Source organism: Coenobita brevimanus, chromosome 6 (genome assembly GCF_032717465.1).
Source record: "Coenobita brevimanus isolate Jiangsu-jjx chromosome 6, ASM3271746v2, whole genome shotgun sequence".
Lineage (NCBI taxonomy): Eukaryota > Metazoa > Arthropoda > Malacostraca > Decapoda > Coenobitidae > Coenobita > Coenobita brevimanus.
The window spans coordinates 39,494,564-39,516,034 of record NC_136959.1 but is presented as its reverse complement, the minus strand read 5'-3'; the positions used below and the strand labels follow the sequence as shown (position 1 = coordinate 39,516,034).

At 43.9% G+C, this 21,471-nt stretch overlaps 1 protein-coding gene across 1 annotated transcript; it reads left to right on the top strand.

Annotated features, from left to right (window-relative positions):
- The first annotated feature begins 19,045 nt into the window (after positions 1-19,045).
- Positions 19,046-21,148, top strand: LOC145400992 (uncharacterized). The gene is made up of 3 exons (XM_080273352.1): positions 19,046-19,215; positions 19,739-20,200; positions 20,467-21,148. Exons 1-3 carry the CDS (start codon positions 19,046-19,048, stop codon positions 21,146-21,148), a joined length of 1,314 nt encoding a protein of 437 aa, XP_080129478.1.
- The last annotated feature ends 323 nt before the right edge of the window (positions 21,149-21,471 follow it).

Genomic DNA, 21,471 nt, shown 5'->3' with positions numbered 1-21,471 from the left:
TAGGGGCCCAACTATTTGTTGATGACAATAATATTGTTGCCATTACTGAATCTTGAACAGATACTTAAGAAAAATTTTATAGCAGAATGTAATCTTCATGATTACAATATTTTCAGTAATGAGAAGAATGAGAAGCAGAGAATTGCTATATATTAAAAGTAATCTTCAACCATTTGCAATCCATAAACCATCTATTGACAATATAAGTATAACATATGTTCATCTCAGAAATGAATCACACAGAAAGATGACATTTAGATTAATTTACCATCCACTGGCCCAGTCCTGCAAAATCGACCATAAAGTATATGAACAAACAGCAGAAGTCTGTTGAACCCAGAATATTGTAGGGAGATTTCAATTTACCAGTAACAAGATGGACTGGATCCTTATCTTCATACACAGGGTTAGATTTGTATCCTAACTTACTGTACTTGAAAGCTCATTATATCAGTTTGTAGAGCAACCCACGCGTGGAGAAAATATCCTAGATCTTGTGCTGGTGACGTAAGAAACCTTTGTTCATAATGTTCAAGTAGAAGAATTTACTACTAGTGATCATCGCATAGTCACATTCAACTTCACTTTCTGTAACACCGACCAAAATTGTAGATACTAGAAAATCACAGACTACAAGAAAGGTGATTTTCACAAAATAAAACTAACTTTACGCAGCAAAGAATGGGAACCGATTATTGAATGTACAAATACAAACACAGCATGGACAAAGTTCATAGAAATCCTTAATAAGGCGGTTAAGGAATGTGTACCGACACGTAATAGAAGACCAGTGAAAAGTAATAAGCCCAAATGGTGGAACAGCAATATTAAGAGAAATCTCTCAGCAAAGAAACTTGCTTATCAGAAATACAAAGCCACTAATAATGAAGAGGATAACGATATTTACCATAACTTATGTCGAAATGTTAAAAAGTTAATAAAGCAAAGTAAGAAAAACCTCGAAGTGCATACTGCAAGCATCAGTAGATCAAACCTCAAAGAATTTTTCATTTACATCAGAAGTATGAAAAATTCACACCAACAATATGACCATTAGTATCAGCAGATACTGAGCATACAAACGATAAAACCGAGATGGCTAAGATTCTTAAAATTATTATTATGATATGATGATGATGATGATTGTTAATAGTAGCAGTAGTAGTAATAGTAGTAGTTACAACACCAGACTCATAATAATCTGAACTCAAGGGACTCCAGGCAAAAGATGTCACCTTCTTGCAGTTCAGCATCCTCCTTTTGGAGGAGAGGGAAGGAACTGAGGGATGTTTGTATGACTTGGTAGCTTCATTGCCACCACGTGAAGGCGTTCTTCTCACCACCACATGACGTGCAACTATAGTGTAATACATAACATTTGTATCAACAAATTATTCCCTTTGAGTGTACAGTAACACAGTCTCAGAGATTACCATTCCACACCTTCCTTCCCAGTTCACTCTCCACCAGTCCTCAAAAATATGTTGGCGTCTGAGTAAGCTGCCTCTCCTGTGTGTGGCTATTATCCTCCCTGCCAGAGAGAGAAAGAGAGAGAGAGAGAGAGAGAGAGAGACATCCTGTGTACTATTTTTTTTTTCATAGCATTGTGAGACGAGGAGATCAATGTTGCGTTTGTTAGATGCACATACCGCTCTTGGCATTGTTCAGTTACTACATTTTGTTGCCACCAGCTTCATTTTCGCCACTACCAGGCAATTTTTTTAGGATCTGTAGCTGTTATGAGTCCATATTATATTTACAAATCATAATAGATAGATAGATAAATAGACAGATAGAGAGCTCTATGCGAGCCTGGGAATGGGAAATGATCTTGCAAGTTAAACTGAGGAAAAGCTGACGACAGATTAGGAAGTAGCAATGTCAGGAGATGATGCAGGTAGTTTGTCAGCGAAATAGCAGGAGAACAAAGCCTAGTGACATACACACATACTCACACACAGGTTTCTGGAACTTTCCAACCACAGTGTTACACACGTGACACGACCCCTGTTTTACCAGAATTTAGGAAAGAGAGTGCCATAGAATCGGCAGGTAGTAGGGAGAAAGGCTTAGCAACTTGGAAGAGAGAGAGAGAGAGAGAGAGAGAGAGAGCGAGACAGGGAGGTAGCTAGCGAGACTACTTTTACTTCACTCGTGTGTGAGAGACTTTGTTTAATATTTCCAAGACAAATAAATATAGTCCCATACTATTCTTTACCTCTCCTGTCATTGCATGACAAATGGGAACCAAGATTTTCTACTTACAAACAACTCAAGTATAACAACCGCTCGTCCACAAGTCTAATAGATAACTTCTCTACAAGTAACTATAAAATCTTTTATGACATTTGGTAGCAGCGAAAGAACGCACCTCATCTTCGAATCAACAATGAACTTCTACAAAAGCAGGCGACACTCTACACGATTAACTTCAGTTCTACAGTGAATTCCTACAAAATCCAGCCTACAATGCAAATAGCCTACAAGTCTACGAAACAACTCTATAATCTTCACGTAACTTCAAGCAGCAGCAAGAAGAATAAAAAACAAAGCAAGTAAAGAAAAGGAAATATTAAAGGAACAAGCTAACATACCCTACCACTCTCTTCCGCCTACCTCCATCGCTGACGCAGAGGTCAAGACACGCAGCAAAACACCAGAGCCACATTTATAACGCGACTTACTCACCTTTCTTCACCCAGCTTAAGCATCGCTACTCAGTATTCACCACAGCTACCAGTGTGGGAAGCCGACGTCAACATGTGCCGAGATGACATCACAAGGTGAGTTTGCCACGCCAAGCAACGTGTGACTGACACCAGGCACTTCTCACCCACTACTCTATCTATCCCTATCTATTGCCAGACGCCTCAATCCCGTTTGGGGTGGCCACAAACAAATCGCCTCCAAGTCGCCCTGTCCCCCGCCATTTCACTACCCTGCTCCCAACGTACACCCCCCTCTCTCATATACCTCTCCACCCCATCCCTCCATCTCATCCTCGGTCTCCCCCTCCCTCTTCCACCCTCCACCTCACTCACATACACTCTCTTCGTCAGTCTTTCACCCTCCATCCTCTCCACATGGCCAAACCACCTCAGTGTGTTCCTCACAACGCTTCCTAGCACATCCACATCAACACCACAATGCTCCTTTATATCCTCATTCGTCAGCCTGTCTCTCCACGTGACTCCACAGGCTCCTTTTAAATAACTCATTTCCACTGCTCTCACTCTTGACTTGTGTCCTTCCAACAATGTCCAAGCTTCACTTCCGTACGTTAGAGTTGGTATCACAATACTGTCATGTAGTAACTTTTTTACTTCCATGCTCACTTCCCTGTTTCTTATCACTGCTTTCAAGGAACCAGCAACCTTTCTTCCCTGCTGTACCCTTTCAAGCACTTCACCCTCCAAACCTCCATCCTTACTCATCACACTACCCAAATACTTAAACGTACTCACATTTTCCAATTCCTCACCATCCAACCTCGCTATACATTCACTGACTTCACCTCTCTCAAAGACCATCACTTTACTCTTCTCTACATTCACCTTTAGGTTCCGTTTCTTACACACTCTCTCAAACTCATCCACCAAGCTTTGCAGCTCCCCTTCGTCTTCACTCAACAACACAGTATCATCTTCAAACAACAGTACAGGGAGTTTCCAAACACTATCCTCTCTCACCAGGGCCACTCCAACATCCACTACCCTACCTTGTACCTCTTTTATTACCCCATCCATGTACAGATTGAACAACCATGGCGACATGACACATCCCTGTTTCAAACCAACTTTCAAAGAGAAAAATTCACTTAGTTCACCATCCACATGCACTGCAGCCTTCGCACCATCGTACATACTCTTCACAGCATTCAACAACTTCCCATCTACTCCATATATTCCTAACACTTTCCACAATCCTTGTCTATCCACCCTGTCATATGCTTTCTCCAAATCCATGAAAGCCGCATACAACTTCTTTCCCTTCTCTAGAAACTTTTCCACTAAAGATCTAAGAATGAATATCTGATCTACACAACCTCTTCCCTTCCTAAAGCCTCCCTGTTCTTCTCCAACTAATTTCTCTGTTCTTTCTCTAACTCTGTCTATAAGTATCCTACCATATACTTTTCCTATTATACTAAGAAGACAAATGCCCCTATGATTGCCACACACTTCTTTTTTCCCTTTTCCTTTGTACAAGGGAATAATTATACCTGACTTCCAATCCTCCGGGACTCTACCTTCCTCCCAGGCCAATCTGCACATCTTCCACATCCATTCTACTACTATCTCTCCCAAATGCTTCAGCATCTCACCACACACTCCATCAATTCCTGGGGCTTTCCCCGATTTAACTTTCTTCATTGCTTCCACAACCTCTATCCTACTGATTTCTTCCTGTCTTCTCACCTCCCTCCTTCTCCCAGCCATTCCCCAGCCACTTATACTCGCATTACTTCCATCCTCTACGTTCAATAATTCCTTAAAGTGTTCTCTCCATCTGCTCACTTTTTCTCCCTTCTCCACTAGTAATCTACCATGTTTATCTTTCACTCCCCTGCTAACTTCACTTCCACCCTGTCTTACTCTTTTCACTTCTTTCCAGAACATTTTCTTACAGTCCCTCCACTTTACACTCAAATTCCTTCCAAATTCCTCATCCACTCTCTTCTTACTCTCTCTTACTAATCTTTTCACCTCTCTCTTCCTTTCCACATATAACTCTCTCTTCCGCCTCTCAACTTCTTCCACGCCCCTATTTCTCATCCATTCATTGTATGCTTTCTTCTTTTGTGCCACAGCCTGTTTCACCTCTTCAGTCCACCACGCTGTTCCTTGCACCCCCTCCGTCTTCTCTTCCTTCCACACACCACATCACATGCTGCACATATTTCTTCTGTAAATATCTTACACACACCTTCCACGTCTCCCATCTGCTCCAATTCATATTTGCCCAATCGTTCCTCCACTTCTCTCTTATACTCTGCCTTTTTCTCATCCTCTTGTAAACTTTCCACTCTCCTTGCAACTACTCCTTCCTCTCGTCTTTCCCTTCTTCTGTTCCTCCATCTTACTTGCATCCTAATTCTGGCCACCACCAAGTAGTGGTCAGAAAGTCCACGTCCCCAACCTCTATACACTCTTGCATCCTTTACACATCTTCGCATCCTTTCATCCACACACACATAATCAATCATTGCCTTCCTTTCATTCAGTTCACCACCCACCCTTCTCATCACTCGCCATGTATACCTGTGGATCATTTTATGCCTGAAGAGGGTATTGGCTATTACCAACCCCTCCCAGCACAAATGTCCACTAACGCACTCCCATTCTCATCTATCTCAGCAGGCACACCCCACTCACCAACTATTCCATCCACCTTCACATTACCAACTTTACCATTCATATCACCGATCAAAAACACTCTCTCATTCCTTCCAAACTTTTCCATGCACAATTCCACATTTGTCCAGAACTCTTCTCTCACTCTTCTAGCACGATCTTGCGTTGGCGCATACACACACACAATCGCCCACATTTGTATTCCAACTTTCAACTTTACCCACACAATCCTTGACCCAACTGATCCATACTGTCTTATGCTCTTCTTCCATCTTTTACTCACAACTATACACACTCCTTCCTTTGCCCTCTCATTCTCATCTACTCCTGCACATATACCCCATCCATACTCCCATTCTCTCACACTTTCTCCTCTCCATTTTGTTTCAGTTATTCCACATACATCCACTTTCGCATCCTCAAGCACCTGGACAATCTCCCTCTCTTTCACCTCATCATTCGCTCCTCTTACATTCCATGTACACATTACCAAGTCCTTTGTCCGGTCCTGGGTCGTCAACGTTTGGTCAGTCCTTGTCCGAGGCTTCTTGTTTGTTTTTTTAGTTAGTTGTTTTCCGGGGAGGGGCACTAACCCTCCGCCAAACCTTTTAGTCGCCTTTTACGACAAGCAGGGATACTGGGGGAGTATTCTTGAAAACCCCCCTACCCCCAGGGGGTAGGGGCTATTCACATAGCTCCTACTCATACTCATTTATTTCCACGGTATTGAGTTGGAAATTCGACGTTCTATGCTGAGGTTTGCCTGGAACAGCTGTTAACCACCACAAGCACCAGGCCATGGAATTTCCTGAGTAATATCGTCCATCAACACAGCATTAGAATTGTCAAGAGATCTTCAATCAACCCTGCATTTTTCTTCCGAGATCGACTTTTGTATCGACACACCTCTACGATCTGTATCAAGTGGGTAAAATTATACTTACTCATTTCTTCTCAGTGTTAAAATTAGCTAAATTCAACTTTTTTTACTTATTTCCATATATACACTTATACACTCACTATCTATCATTTATTTCAACTTATTTACTCATCTATTTTGTTAGGACCTAAATAAACAAAAGGCGTATTTCATAACACCATATCTTAATGACAGGAATATTTTCGCCACCACCCACGTTAATACCAGATGACACACAATTAGCCACAACAACAGACTCACAATTAAGAGAGCACCAAGGCAACCACAAACTAAAGACCAAGAAACAAATACGGCAGTTTCATATGATGAATGGGAAACCTCCTCTGACGTAGCAAGTGAGGACTTTGTCGCTGACTTGCACACGTATGCCAATATACTTAACAGGGTTCACCGGTCCGGTCGTACATATTCCACCATTCCCTCACACAACGATAAACAAGTCCAAGTTAAATTAACAGAGGAAACAGTGAAAATGAATCAAGAAACAAATACCGATGATCTAACAACCACACCTCATGTGTTTGTGTACCATGAGGATAAAACTGCCCCAAAATTCTCTGGCACAGAGGAAGATCGCATTGATATCATTTCATTAGTCAGTCAGTGCGAACAAATGTTCATCAAGCGCCACATACTAGATGAACAAGAGAAAATTTCTATTTTTTCATCTTGCATAAGCCAGGAAAGATGTCCAGCAAGCAATTTATTGCGATCAGATAAGCTCCATAAAGCTAGGACATATGATGAATTTAAAACTGAATTTTTGAAGAAATTTTCTGGAGGTATGAACTTCTTGCCAGGTATAATTCCAGAATTACATAAAATTGTAGATCTTGTAAGAGAGCACACTACAAACCATGTGCTCAGTGAAATAACTGCTGATGTCTCCACAATCAAAAGAACATTGTTAGTTACTTTGGAAAACTCAAATTGGATAACAGATGATGGAAAGATGTCCCCAGACCTCGTCGTGGACATCATTGGTTATGTAGCTGCCTTGTGTAAATTACCTGATAGGACCCTTAAGATCGCCAAGACGATCGCGTACACCCCAGGCATGTGCTTACTAGACTTAATGAACGAGGTAGAGATGCAGTGCACTAAAGCAGGTATGGTCGACACACCTGCACATTCTAGTACAATGAGGGTACCTGAGACAGTATCAGCTGTGAAAACATCTACACCGACCCCAAACAGAGAACAAAATCGATCGCGACCCGAAAGCAGGCAGACCAAACAACCAAATATGACGAGGCCTCGATCACAGAGCCAGGCTACAGGCAGTTTCATAAGTTTTCGCGCAGCCCGAGCAGGTCTCGCGCCATAAACAACGCTACATATGGGAAATCACATCGTAGGTCACAGTCAAGGGATAGGTCCATTCTATGTCATTATTGTAGAAAACCAGGACACACAAGGTATGAATGCTTTATCAAGGCAAAAGAGGACAAACAAAAGACACAAGGATTTGGTCCTTACTGTAGACATCATAGATACCAAGGGCACTGGACCAGTAACTGCAAAACACTAGAAAAAATTGTTTCTATGTTCAAATCGGGGGAAGACCAAGTCATGACAAAAAACGAACAAACGTAAAGAAAAAAACAAGTCTAAAATTCACATAGGAGGCATGTTTGGAAATGAGTGTATCTTGATACCAGCTGTATGTGAGGATCAAAACGTTTCCTTATTTTTAGATACAGGCTCTCCAGTGAACTTAATAACACATGAAGAAATAAATAGAATTCTTAAAAATAAAAAGAAAGTAACTTTTCTGGATGAAGCTGATCTAGATTTATACAAGGTAGATGGAAAACAAATTACAGTGAAAGGTATGATAAGATTAAATATCAGTTTCACAAAGACTACAAGACCATTCTCTGCATTTTTCTATATCGTTGAAAACTTAGAAATTAAAGCTCATATGTTACTGGGCTTAAGATCCATGAGAGCTGAGGACATAACTATACTCCCACAAATGAATTCATAGAGGAAATACCTTCAGAGCCCTCACCGATTGGTAAAAGAGAGCCATACACAAACAGATGAGTGTTTAGATACACTCCCACCACCAACCCCATCCTCCAGAATTTGTGACCCAGATAACAGTACTGATTTATCAATTTTTCCAGCCCATCTCACTAATGATTTAGTTATACCACCTAATTCCTACATGAAAGTTACCATAAAGAGCAAATTACGGAATAGTACTGTTCTTGTCTTAGAAGAATTATGTAAAGTAAAGGGATTGTCAGTAGAAAACGCATTATACAGTAGAGACGGCAGTTGCGAGAGAGAGAGAGAGAGAGAGAGAGAGAGAGAGATTAGATAGACAGAGAGATTACTGATTATTATTCTAGCTGTGACCCAGGGCTCTTGTGATAAGTGATAAGTTATTGTTTAACTGATATGTTTTGTTATTACATAAGAAACAATTTAAGTGTAATTTCAAGATGACTTCGTTACATACTTTTCTTTTTTTTTTTTTTTTTTCTAAAACCATTCTGGTATTCGCTAACTGTAAAATTTACGATCTGAAAATTTTCTATCTATCTATCTATAGCCCGACGCCCTAATCCCGCAAAGGGTGGCCACAGACAAAACCCCTCCAAGTTGCTCTGTCACCCACCATTTGACTGCCCTCCTCCCAACTCACTCCCCCCTCCCTCATATACCTATCAACTCCATCCCTTCACCTCATCCTCGGTCTCTCACTCCCTCTCCCTCCCTCCACTTTACCTAAATACACCCTTAGCCAGTCTTTCATCCTCCATTCTCTCCACATGTCCAAACCACCTCAGTGAATTTCTCCCAATTTTCTCAGTCACATCCACATCCACCCCATAACGTTCTTTCACTTCTTCATTCGTCAACCTGTCCCTCCATGTCACTCTACATGCTCCTCTCAGGTAACTCATTTCCATTGCTCTCACTCTTGACTTATTCCCCTCTAGCAAGGTCCACGCCTCGCTTCCATACGTCAGGGTAGGGATCACAATACTATCATGCAGTGACTTCTTAACTTCCCTACTCACCTCCCTATTTCTCATCACCGCTTTCAGTGAACCAACAACTTTCCTTCCCTGCTGTACCTTTTCAAGTACTTCATCCCCAAAACGTCCATCCTTACTCATCACATAAGTATAAATGAAACAATAATATTCTGTAGGAAAATTCACAATGTAACTAAACTGGAAATAGTCTTTCAGTGTTCGTAATCTTGAGCTCTTTCTGATCCACGTTTCGGTCTTTTGAATTGGCGACTTTATTTCGACTTTTTATTCAGGTATTTTATTCAGCCCATTAAAGTTGTCTGGTACTGAACGGTTAACAGGCTGTAACAATGGCTATTCAGGATCTAATTACCGGCAGTCAACAATTAACTTTTTTCCCGCATTGGAATCACATCAGCCAACTTGTTTTCGTCACAGAGAAACATTTAGCACTGCTCTTGATCACGGAGTGTTCGAGACCTCATGTTATATTGAGAGAGACTTGTTATACTTGCTACAATTAGCATATATTCGTTTACTCTTATAGGTTTTACAGCTAATTAATAAATTACAGTCCTAAATACAGTTAGATTACATCATGACATATACAGGGCGAATCTAACAAATTAATCTTATTTTTAAATAAACTAATGTTAAACCAAATATTCTCTTTAACTATGAGAATATCTTAAATCCACATCTGATTTACATGAAGACCTTTTCATCCTCGCCACGTCATCTAACGCGCAGAAGTAGTTTAGGTCAGAGGAAATTTCCATATACTGTAATTACATTTATTTACAATATAGTTGTCCACGAGGGTTACACGCAGTAGCATTTTTTCTTTATCAATAATAAGAATTATTAAAGAGAACGTAATTTCTGGGTTATAAAAACCGCTGGAACAAGTGACAACGGTCTCTAGTTTTCCTCTGCTTTTAACCAGGGACAACTATTATAAAAAGTAGAGAGCGCAACTCCACTGGGGGAAAATATTTCCCTCAGTTTTGGGGCCGGGCAAAAAAATGATACTCTGTATCATGTAAAGTGACCCTTAGCTGGGAGTTCCCTCCACAGATCTCGAGAACCCTGTGCTGCGGCCCTTCTAGGTCGCGCATCCTGACGGTTTTGATCTTCACCATCCCTTGATCCGGAGTGGCCGCTGACTCAAGGGGTATCAGTTTATCAATAGTTTTTATACTGGTATGACCCCTACATTTTATTTTTACGAGTCTCAGCACCCGCTCTGAATCTGGATGCGTGGAGATCACTTTAGCTAATGGCCACTGGGATCTTGGCTTTTCGGTTTTCACTAAGACCACATCCCCTGTGTTTATAACAGATTTGTTGCTGGCAGCCTGAGCCCCATAAAATCTTTCTCTTAGGCTCAAAAGATATTCTTCGCTCCAATGTCTATTCCAGGTGCTCAATACCTTTGGGTCATACATTATATTTAAAAGTAGAGGTGCTGCTCCGACGAATTTGGTTCTGTTGTCGCTTATTAATTTATTAGGACAAGACCATCTAGCTTCATATCTTCTAAATCAGTTCTGGAATGTCTCTGAACTTAAATCTTCTGCCATTTCTAAATGGACTGCCCTTTTGTAGGTGCAAGTTAACACCTTATGGGGAGTTCCCTCACCCGTAACAGTTATAGCCACTGTGTAATCAACTCCAGTTATTTTGAAGGGCTGACTTACAATTGCCCTATGCCTTCATAAGGCGGGTGGTCCTGGATAGTCATATGGTCGTTGTTCATACCTCCTACAAATGATGCAGTCTTTGAGATATTTTTTATGACCTGTCTACTCTTAGGAATGCCGCGGACCTTGGCCCAAATTCGTTTTCTCGAATTTGGGCCAAGGTCCGCGGCACACCTCCATGGAGAGTGGAATCATGGGCTTCCTTTATAATTAATTGAACAAAGTATCCGCTCTTAGGTAATGAAATGGGGTGTTTGGTTTGGAGGGGCAAATCAGCCTTTACTAATCGGCCCCGACACCTAATCAGACCCTTTCCTTCTAAGAACAAGCCTAAATCCTTTATAATATTATCATATATGGTCAGATGTTCTGGTTTATCTCTCAACTTCTTTAGAAGAGAATTTAACTGAGCCTTAGCTGCTTGGTAATATTTGGTAACTCCGAATGGTTTAGTTTCCATGGTAATCCTACCCAATACTGTCCATCCTTAAATTCCACAGACTGATTATATAAATCCAAGGTTATTTTATCTTCAGGGGTTGGTTCCTCAAAGTGTTCCTGCACTGTCTCGGTCCCACAATTTGTGCACAGGTTCAATATTTTCATCCAACAAGTCATTTATCTGAGTAGGTTCTAATTCTGCACCTATTCTAGCTACCATCAATGACTGTGTGGGGGTAACAAAGACTGAGTCTACTAGTTTGGCCTCTTCTTTAACTTGTTTTGGAAAAAGCAACTGACCCATAATAAGATTACCTCCTGGACTCTTGAACAACTGTACCTTATTCTTCTTGAAAGTCATATGTAGGAATCTTCCACAATAATCAGAACCAATTATCATTTTTATGGGACCCACAGTGTCTGATTCCACATTCCGTTTAGCCAACTTTATCCCTGAGTTTTGTAGATGATCAGAGGTTTCCTTATATTACCCAGTACAGCTGCTGTTATACGGCATTTATATCTGCCTAATTGTATTACAGGTCTAACTAAATCAAAAGACTGAGCTTTCCTAGTTGTTAAGAATCCTGTAATGGCTAGATTTACCTTGCCAATAATAGGTAACTTTAATTTCTTCACTGTCTGCAGAAATGAAGGTTTTCTGAGCACCCGTATCAAACAGGGTACATACTAATAGGTTTCTATTCTCAAACAATACCTTCACATCGGCTGTGGGAACTGCAGTTGGCATTACTAATGGAGCATTCCCTTTTGCAATTGTCATATTGATGCTTGCAGGTTTAAGAACCTCAATTTTCATCCCATAGGGCATAAATCACTATAATGATTTTTTTTTTTTTTTTTTTTTTTTTGCATTTAAAACAAAGATTTAATTTAGTCTTACAGTCCGCGGCAGTATGTTCGGAGTTCATTCAGAGTATACAATATCCCAGTTCCTGAAGCTTTCCTACTGTAGAAGCATAATCAGGATACTGTTGACAAGATGCACTGGAATGTTGCTCACCACAAAATACACAAACTTTCCTGTCTTTTACCATGGAAGGTTTTACATCCTTAATTTCACCAGCTTGTCTGTTCCCTATCTTTAATACTTTATCCTCAGCCGAGCTAAGGAAAGTACCTATCTCTTCTTCAGGCATATACTTAGTCTTCTTTGACTTAGCTTTCCCAACCAGTTGGTTAGTGGGTTTTTTCTTTATTTCAGTCTTCTGTTTGACCTCAGTAGGTTTTACTGTTCCTTGCAAATGTTTACAGGGTTGCATCAAGCCTTCCTCAATCTCTTCGCAGGAGAAATTATTCTTTTGATACCTACCATACAAAGCATCCTTGGTTTTCGGTGGAAGCTTTAAGGACACAATTCTTGAAAGCACCCAAACTGATGCCTTAATATCTTCGTAAGTACATAAGGCCTTTAAGTTACAACTTATTGCAATTCTAATTTTTTGCAAGGAATCAAAATCTTGTCTAGGTATGGGTAATTCAGTTAGAGCCTTCAGTAGTTGAGTAATAACTTGCTCCCTGTCTTCATAGTTTTGTCTAAGGATGGTCAAGACCACCTCATAATTATTTTCTTCTACTGATAATTCTTTTATTAGCTGGTATGGTGTTCCTTTGATCTGTCCTAACAGATATGTAAGTTTACTGACTTTAGGGAAATCTGTTCTATCATGTACTAGATATTTGAACTGGTCCCAGAAGGATTTCCAGTTCTGCTCCCCATCAAACTCCGGAAGCGTTATTTGTGGTAACACAGTTGTACCCTGCTGTTCCACAACTTGTGTTTCCGCGGCTGTCTCAGCTAATTTTGACTCTAGTGTCTTTACTACAGTTAAGTATTCTTCTAATTTATCTTCAAACTTCGTAGTTTCTGACTCTAAGAGTTCCTTATCAGCCTTTACTACAGCAGTTTCTAAAGTTATATAACTTTCTTCATACTTATTCCATCGGTCTTTCAGGATATTTAGGAGACTATTTAATTTCTCCTTGGACAGAGGTATTTCGTCCAACGACAGTTTACAATCACTTATGGCTCTAGTTACCCATCCTGCCTTACTACTAGAAGATCTTTGCAATAAAGCAGACATGTTGACTGATTTCTAATTTGATAATTTAATTATGAGTTTCAACCACAAATTTACCCCAGCTTGGTAATTATCTGATTATTTTAAAATTGAAAGAGGGTAGGGATTAGGTCCTCTTTGTGCAAACTATTCCCCTGGGTTATTAAACCTCTAGGGTTGTATATATCCCCCCCTCTTAATTTCCAAATATTCATTACAGCTCAGCTAATTATTCATTGAATTTTGAGGAGTGTAGGGATTAGTTCTATAATTTCAACCTATCCCCCAAGGTTATTAAACCTCTTGGGTTATATTTCATCCCCACATTCAATTGCCAAAACACTCATTTTCCCTGAGCTCAGACTTAATTACCTCTTAATACTCCATAGGCCCCTCCATAACTTTTATAGCATAGAACTGTCCCTTCTTAAGTTTATATAATTTATAAATTTCTGCAGAACCGCTTCCCTACCATGAAGGTTCCAATGTATACCATCAGCTTTCAACATTGCTTGGAAGGGCTTGGCGTTAAAATGTACGAAATCCCTCCCCTTCCTGATCCGTTGCAACTTCCTGTTCACAGCTCTGCTAATTAATTTGTATGTTCCATAACAAACTGGAGAGCCATATGGCAGGTTCCTTGGCTAGAGGAGGGTTATGGCTACCAAGGATTTACAAGAGCCCTCTATGGCTCCTGCCACGGCTAAAATATTCTTCACTACTTCATTGACCTTCACATCCTCATGGATATCATTTCCTCCCAGGAATAGGACAGTACGGTCATGCTCCCAATCTAATACGGCATTCAGCCTTCCATCTCCAGAAAATGAGCTAGTTCTCCCTCCCGGAGCCCGGTAGATATGTATTTCCACGTCTGCCACTTCAACCGAACGTGGTAGTAAACTATGCCCAATGAAAGCAACTTTAAACACATTCAGCGCCTCGGCACACATCAGTTCTCCTCACTCGGTCGGGGCACCAAGATGTGAAAAATATTTAGTGTATACAAGTCGGTAGCCTCACCAGGGCACCAATAATGTGAAAAATTTCTAGTATTTTCTAGTAAACAACTCGTAGGTCATTACTCGTCCCTGAGGTTGTCCTTACATAAATTCAAACAGATCTCATAGAGTTGGGTGAACCGTAACTTAACTTTAACTCACCTACAGTAACTATTTCTCTTCTATCTCTTAGCTAATCACCCCTTGAATTGGCCAATTCTTAAAGGTTACTTAGCTAGAGGAGAGAGAGTGTCGGACAACCGATGACAATGAGGCTGCCTTGTGTAATTACTTTTCTGTAGTTGCTTGAGCAATCAAGCGTCCTTAAGGTGCTTATGTACAAACGTGCTAGCTTGACGATGTCTACGAGCAGAGTGCGTATACATAGCAGGCTTCTACCTCCCTCATAGAATGGTAGGGGTGCCAACTATTAATAAATTACAGTACTAAATACAGTTAGATTACATCATGATATATACAGGGCGAATCTAACATATTAATCATAGTTAAATAAACTAATGTTAAACCAAGTATTCCCTTTAACTATGTGAATATCTTAAATCCACAACTGTATGAAAACTTTTTCATCCTCGCCACGTCATCTAACGCGCAGATGGAGTTTAGGTCAGAGGAAATTTCCATATACTGTAATTACATGTATTTGCAATTTAGTTGTCCAGGAAGGTTAAACACAGTAGCATTTTATCAATAATAATAAGAATTATTAAAGAGAACATAATATCTGGGTTATAAAAACCGCTAGAACAAGTGACAACGGTCTCTGGTTTTCCTCTGCTTTTAACCAGGGACAACTATTATAAAAAGTAGAGAGCGCAACTGCTCTGGGAGAAAATATTTCCCACAACTGGTCTTTGGTAAACAAGCATGGACTGTTCTATTCAGGACTGTCCTTTTACTGTGCATGCATAAGTCTCTTGGTGATATGTTAAATGCTTAAATTTACAAAATATTAAATTGCAGATAATACAAGGACTGTCAGTACAAATGTTGATGTTAATAATAATAGGAAGGCCTTAATGCATATAAGAGACTGGCTACATTGTCCAATAAACCAGATAGAATTTATGCAAGTAGTTGTGAAGGCCTGACACTTCGGTCTACAATCATAAATTCTAAAATTATGAAAATAAAGGTGATCATTCTTATTGCTTACTGAAATGCCCACCACGATAAGACACCACAGGGACATCGTGACACCCACCCAAGGGGAAGACCACAGAGAGGCTTTGAGAGAACGTGCAATGCCCAGGCAGTATGGGCCTATATCCCCTACTACTTTGCACCCCGTTTCCCCTCAACAGACCCGACGAGAACTACACAATGCTGGTGCACTACTCTCCAGCCGGACCAGCCCTTGCCAGGTTCGGGGTAGGGCTGATATCTGTCCCAGACAGCACACAAATGACGGCCACTAGCAGCACTAAGCAAGAGACAGTCAGTAGCCGCTCATCAGCCGCATCTCCCTCTCTGCAGAGACCAGTGATGGCCACTAGCCACACTAAGGGAGAGACAGCCACTGACCACTCTCCTTCTCCAGCCACCTCCAGGAATTGGACCTTGATGATGGCCACAAGCTGCACCAGCAGGGAGGTGACAGCCACCAGCTGCATCTCGTCTGCCATCCCTTCCCCTTGCAGGACCTCAGTGATGGCCACTAGCCGCACCCGTAAGTGAGTGATGGCCACTATCCGCACCCAGCCCACAGTCCACTCGGGGAATGAGACCCGAGTGATGGCCACTAGCCGTGTCGGAGGACAGGTGATGGCCACTAACTGCACCTCACCCAACAGGATTCCAGTGACAGCCACTAGCTGCACCAGTGGACATGTGATGGCCACTAGCCGTATCTCGCCCTCAGTCCTGTCGGGAAGTCGGGCCCCGGTGACACCCATGAGCTGCTCTGGCAGGAGAGGGACGGCCACTAGCCGCCCTAACCCTGGTGTCCTTGGGACCTCGGTGACGGCCACTAGCCATGCCATGGAGAGCACAGACACCACTAGTCTCTCACCCCATGACTTCCTCTCCAGAGGATGTCTTTTGCTTGGCCCGCCCCTCTGGCCGAGAGGGACATCCCTCCTGTTCTCCCCTCAGAGGCAGCCCCCAGGAGAAGCTACACCTGGAGGAGGTCTGGCAAGGTCCCATCATGACCCCAGGGGTTCGAGCAGTGCAGCTGGTGCCCAGGCAAGATGACCCGCTGTCGGACTTCCGAAGGAGAGGACGCCACAGACCACCCCTGACAGCAACCAGACCCGAGGGAGACCACAGTCCCCAGTCTCCCTGAGATGCCCCCATGACCCCAGGGCGTGGTCTCCCAAGCCCCATTGGATGACGATCTCCTCCCCAGAGTGGGGACAGACAAGCATGCCTACTCTCCCTGTTCGGTCCCAGCCCTAAAGACCAAACTCCCCACAGAGGCCCCACTAGAGAAGGGCCCCTCTCCACACTGCCCAGCAGCCCACTCCAGATGACGTGGCCACCGAAAGTAGTCCAGTGCTCTCTAAGGGAAGGCACACATGACAGGACCCCTCCCACACTTGGCCAATGCCTATAGGCAGCTCAAGACTTCAGCAGCCCCATCAGAGTCCTCTGGTCCAGACAGTACTTCTGAACTTTTATAGTGTATTGACTAAATTGTATTCACATTGTATTCAGTGGTGTACGAATATAAGCTAATGTACGTGTAAGGGTGGTTGACCAGAGTTTTTATGAAGCCCTGTTCCTCTCATAGTGTATGCTAGTTCTGGTCTCGAAAGAGAACCCCGGCTCAGCAGCTAGTGTTCTTAGGATGAGAAGTCAACTGAAAAACACCTAGCATAACACTGGTGGCCAGCGGTGGTCCTTGACCCAATCAGAACACGGGAAGAGCAAAACAGGGAAGTTTAGCAAAATGGCAACCAGACCTCACGTGCAATTACCCAGATTCGACCTCGAACAGTGTGATATTAACACATACCTATCCATGGTCAAACCACTCCTGGACATAGGGTTGGAAGACGACAGGCAGAGGATGGCAGTTACCCTGCCTCACTTGGGCAGAGCAGTGGCAAATATTGCACACAAAATCGTCCCGGAGCTGACATGGACGATTTTCACTTATATCGTGATCCATACCATCATGCCATCCTTGGGGAACTTCACAGCATTATCAAAGCTCGACACTCTAACTTACAACGGCAACCTGGATGATACACTCATCCAGACCAGGTGACTCATCACCACCGTGTACCTGGAAACTAATGCAGCAACCCGGGAACAATACATGTTCAACACACTCTTGAGGATCCTCTCAAGTGTCATCAGAGAACACTTTACCTGACCTGACTGGAGACCTAGATAGAGATATCCAACTGGTACAACGTCTCCTAGCCGCCTGCTCTGCTCCACAGCACATTGGCGCCGTGAGTAAATTCCCCAGTCAAAAGATGGCACCACACCACAAACCACAGACGCCCCCAGCCCGCACAAGCCCTCCACCAACGCCCAACTTACCCAGGGCACACCCCACCAAAAGACACCCCACCTTCAAGGAAAATACTTCATTTCCATCAGCCCGGGGGAATTCTCTGCCTGCAGCAACAGATGTCCCCTCCACAACATCTGAAAGCAGTTAAAAGCTGCCCGGCGCAGGGCAGCCACCCAGGGCCATGGAAAGGTCTCTTTCCTAGACAACAAGGGCACTGAGGACAACGCCTCATTGGCTGGATGCACCAACCCCAGGAAAATGGAGCCAGAGGAAGATGAGATCTCACAGCAGCTGGATTTTTAGGCCCACTTCGCACCTCCCCAAGGTGGCAGGGGACACCTCACAGAAATACCGCCCCCCAGCCTACAATAAGATGAGACTGAATGGGGTGAAGGAGAGGCTACTGGTCGGCCCGGGAGCAGCCAGGTCTTGCCTCTACAGGTATTTTTACTCCCATCACAAATCAGCTTTTGGCCCGCTTTTCCCCTACCTCAGCTCATCTCGTAGATGCAGGGGATGGCCCCTTGCCCATACATGGGGAAACCCGGGCCCTGCATGCTGACATCCACCAGCAAGTCTCTGCCCAACACAAGTTGATCATTTTTACTTGACCTGCTGAGCATATGATGATTATTTGGGGCTGGACCTCCTGCAGAAGCTACATACAAACTTCGACTGTCACAAGCGATGTGTCCAGTTCCAGAAACCACCAGACCCCTCCCCCAGCCACTCTGCACGTGCACACCCCCGCCCCCCTCCTCCCCCCCTCCCCCATGTCCTCCACCCGCCCCTCTATCTCCCTTGCCACTCCACACCCCACCTTCCCAGCAACCGTCGCCTCCATCCTGACGATCCCCCCTCAGCACAAAGCCTGGCTACACCTGAACACGCCCACCAGAGCCTCCCTCATGTTCTCCCCCAACCTACCACCCAGAACCCTCTCATCCTGCCTACTGTCCCACACCTTCCTCCCCCCTCCCCCACATCGGGGCAGTACGCATCACAAATGTCTCCACCACCACCCCTCACCTTGCCCAAAGGATTAGCGATGGGAAAAATGGAGGAGGCCAAGCCTTGTGCAAGCCTCTATTCCCTCCCTGCTGCCCTACCCCCACTACCTGAACACCTCTCACCTCACCAAGTGGACAGCCTCTGCCGCCTCCTCCTGGACTTCCAAGACCTCTTTGCATCAAGACCCGCAGACATCAGCCACACCATGTACCTGACACATGAAATCCACACAACTGGACCACCTATTTCCCAAACGTCACTGTGGAAAAAAATCAAACAACGAGCTGAGGAAGACCGGCAGGTTCAGGAAATGCTTGATGCCGGTGACTTATCACCTTCCACCAACCCATGTCCTCCCCCGTTGTTCTGGTCAAGAAGAAAGACGGCACCATGCGTTTTGTGTGGATTATAGACGACTGAACAATGTGATCACCAAGGATGCCCCCCCCCTACCCAGGATAGATGACTCCCTTGACTCCCTATATGGTGCATCCTGGTTCTCCACCTTGGACCTGCAATCAGGATACTGGCAAGTCCCCGTACACCCTGAGCCCGAGGACAAAGGGAAAACAGCTTTCTCAACCAGTATTGGAAAACACTGTGAATTCAACGTCCTCCCATTCGGACTCTGTAACGCCACCGCTACATTTTCTAGATCAATGGAGTCAGACCACAGTGGCCTCACCTGAGAAATCTGGCTGGCATACCTGGACGACGTAATCATTTTCAGCCAGACATGGGCAGACCACCTCCAGCACCTTAAAAAGGTTATCCTGGGCATCCGCCAGGATGGGCTCAAACTTAGACCATCGAAATGTGTCCTGGCTGCACGAATCGTCTCCTTCCTGGGGCACAGTATTTCAAAGAAAGGAATAGCACCTGACCCTGACAAGCTGGTTGCCACTGAAGATCTCCCCCTACCCCAAGATGTCCATGAAGTCCGTGCCTTCCTGGGGCTCACCTCTTACTACCGGTGTTTTGTAAAAGGGTTCGCTGACATTGCCAAGCCCCTCCACGATTTAACTAAAAAGGGCGAGCCTTTCACCTGGGCCGACAAGCAAAGCACGGCATTCCATGCCTTAAAAACCCAGCTCATCACTGCCCCGATCGTGGCATTCCCCGACTACATCCTTCTGTTCCGCCTGTACACAAACGTGTCTCTAGTAGCGATCGGTGCTGTCCTCACCCAGGTGCAAGAAGGGCAGGAGCACATCATCACCTGCCCAGCCGCACCCCCAACCAAGCCAAGAGAAATTATGCCACCACCAAACAAGAATGCCTAAGCATCATATGGGCACTGGAGGACTTTCGAGCCTACCTCTCGGTTACACATGTTACCATCATCACCGACAATCAATTGCTCCAATGGTTACACCAGTCCAGCACCCACAATACTCAACTCATCAGGTGGAGGGAGACTCTTGATGAGTTTAACTACAAGATTTCCTATTGCCCCAGCAAACTACATACCAACGCCGATGCCCTGTCCCAGCTGCCAATTAACTCTGTCCATGTTGAGCCCAATCTTTTGCAACAGTTGTGCAACAAGGATTGCCCCCACTGGATACTGCCACAGGTATTCTCCAAACTCCACCAACAGGTTGATCACCTGTTCACCCAGTCAGGGCACATGGTGCTTGACCCCGAAACCGCCCTCGACGCAATGACCCACCTCCACTCTGACAACGGGATTCATGTTGGCACTAAGAAACTTTTGCAAGTAATCAACTATACATATTGGATGCCCAGCCCCTCCAACCTGGCCAAACAAGTCACCCAGGCTTGCCAGGCCTGCGCACTAGGCAAGGACATCACCTGCATCTCTGGCCTGTCTGGAAGGATCACCGCCCACAAACAATGGCGACTGTTGTCTGTGGACGTAAAAGGCCCTCTACGACCTAAAGCCAGCTACAAGTATATCATCACCTTCATGGATACATACTCAAAATTTCTTATCACTTGTCCGGCCAAGGAACACAATGCCATCATCATGGCCGATGCCCTCATCCGCCACATCTTCCCGTACTTTGGTATTCCTCAAGTCCAGCACTCAGACAATACCTCCAAGTTCACCAGCACAATATGGAAAGGACTCGCCACCATCTTTGGCTACCGCCTCTCACACTCCTCTCCTCAATGACCCCAAGGGAATGAAGGGTGAGAGGAGCCATTGCACCCTCCTCATCCAGGTGCGGGCTCAAATAGAAGAGACCAAAGATGAGGACTGGCCGGCTCAGGATTGTGCAGTGAGGGATGAATTCCTGCCCCCCAGACGATAGTATCTCCCCACACGAATGGGTATTCGGGGAGACCCCCCTCCTCCTACCACTGTGATAGCACCTCCAGTCCCCCTCCAAGTCCCCTACATCTGACCCCTGTTATAGAACAGAGAGAGATAATGAAAACTTCAAGTGAGAATACTAAAAACACTACTGTCCCGTAAAGTTCCAGGTTCAAAACAAA

Coding starts and splice junctions, on each gene's coding strand:
- LOC145400992 (XM_080273352.1), top strand. CDS start 19,046: ATGGGAAAAATGGAGGAGGCCAAGCCTTGTGCAAGCCTCTATTCCCTC. Junction 19,216..19,738: donor GCAGACATCAGCCACACCAT/GTACCTGACACA, acceptor AATCATTTTCAG/CCAGACATGGGCAGACCACC. Junction 20,201..20,466: donor GGTGCTGTCCTCACCCAGGT/GCAAGAAGGGCA, acceptor CTATTGCCCCAG/CAAACTACATACCAACGCCG.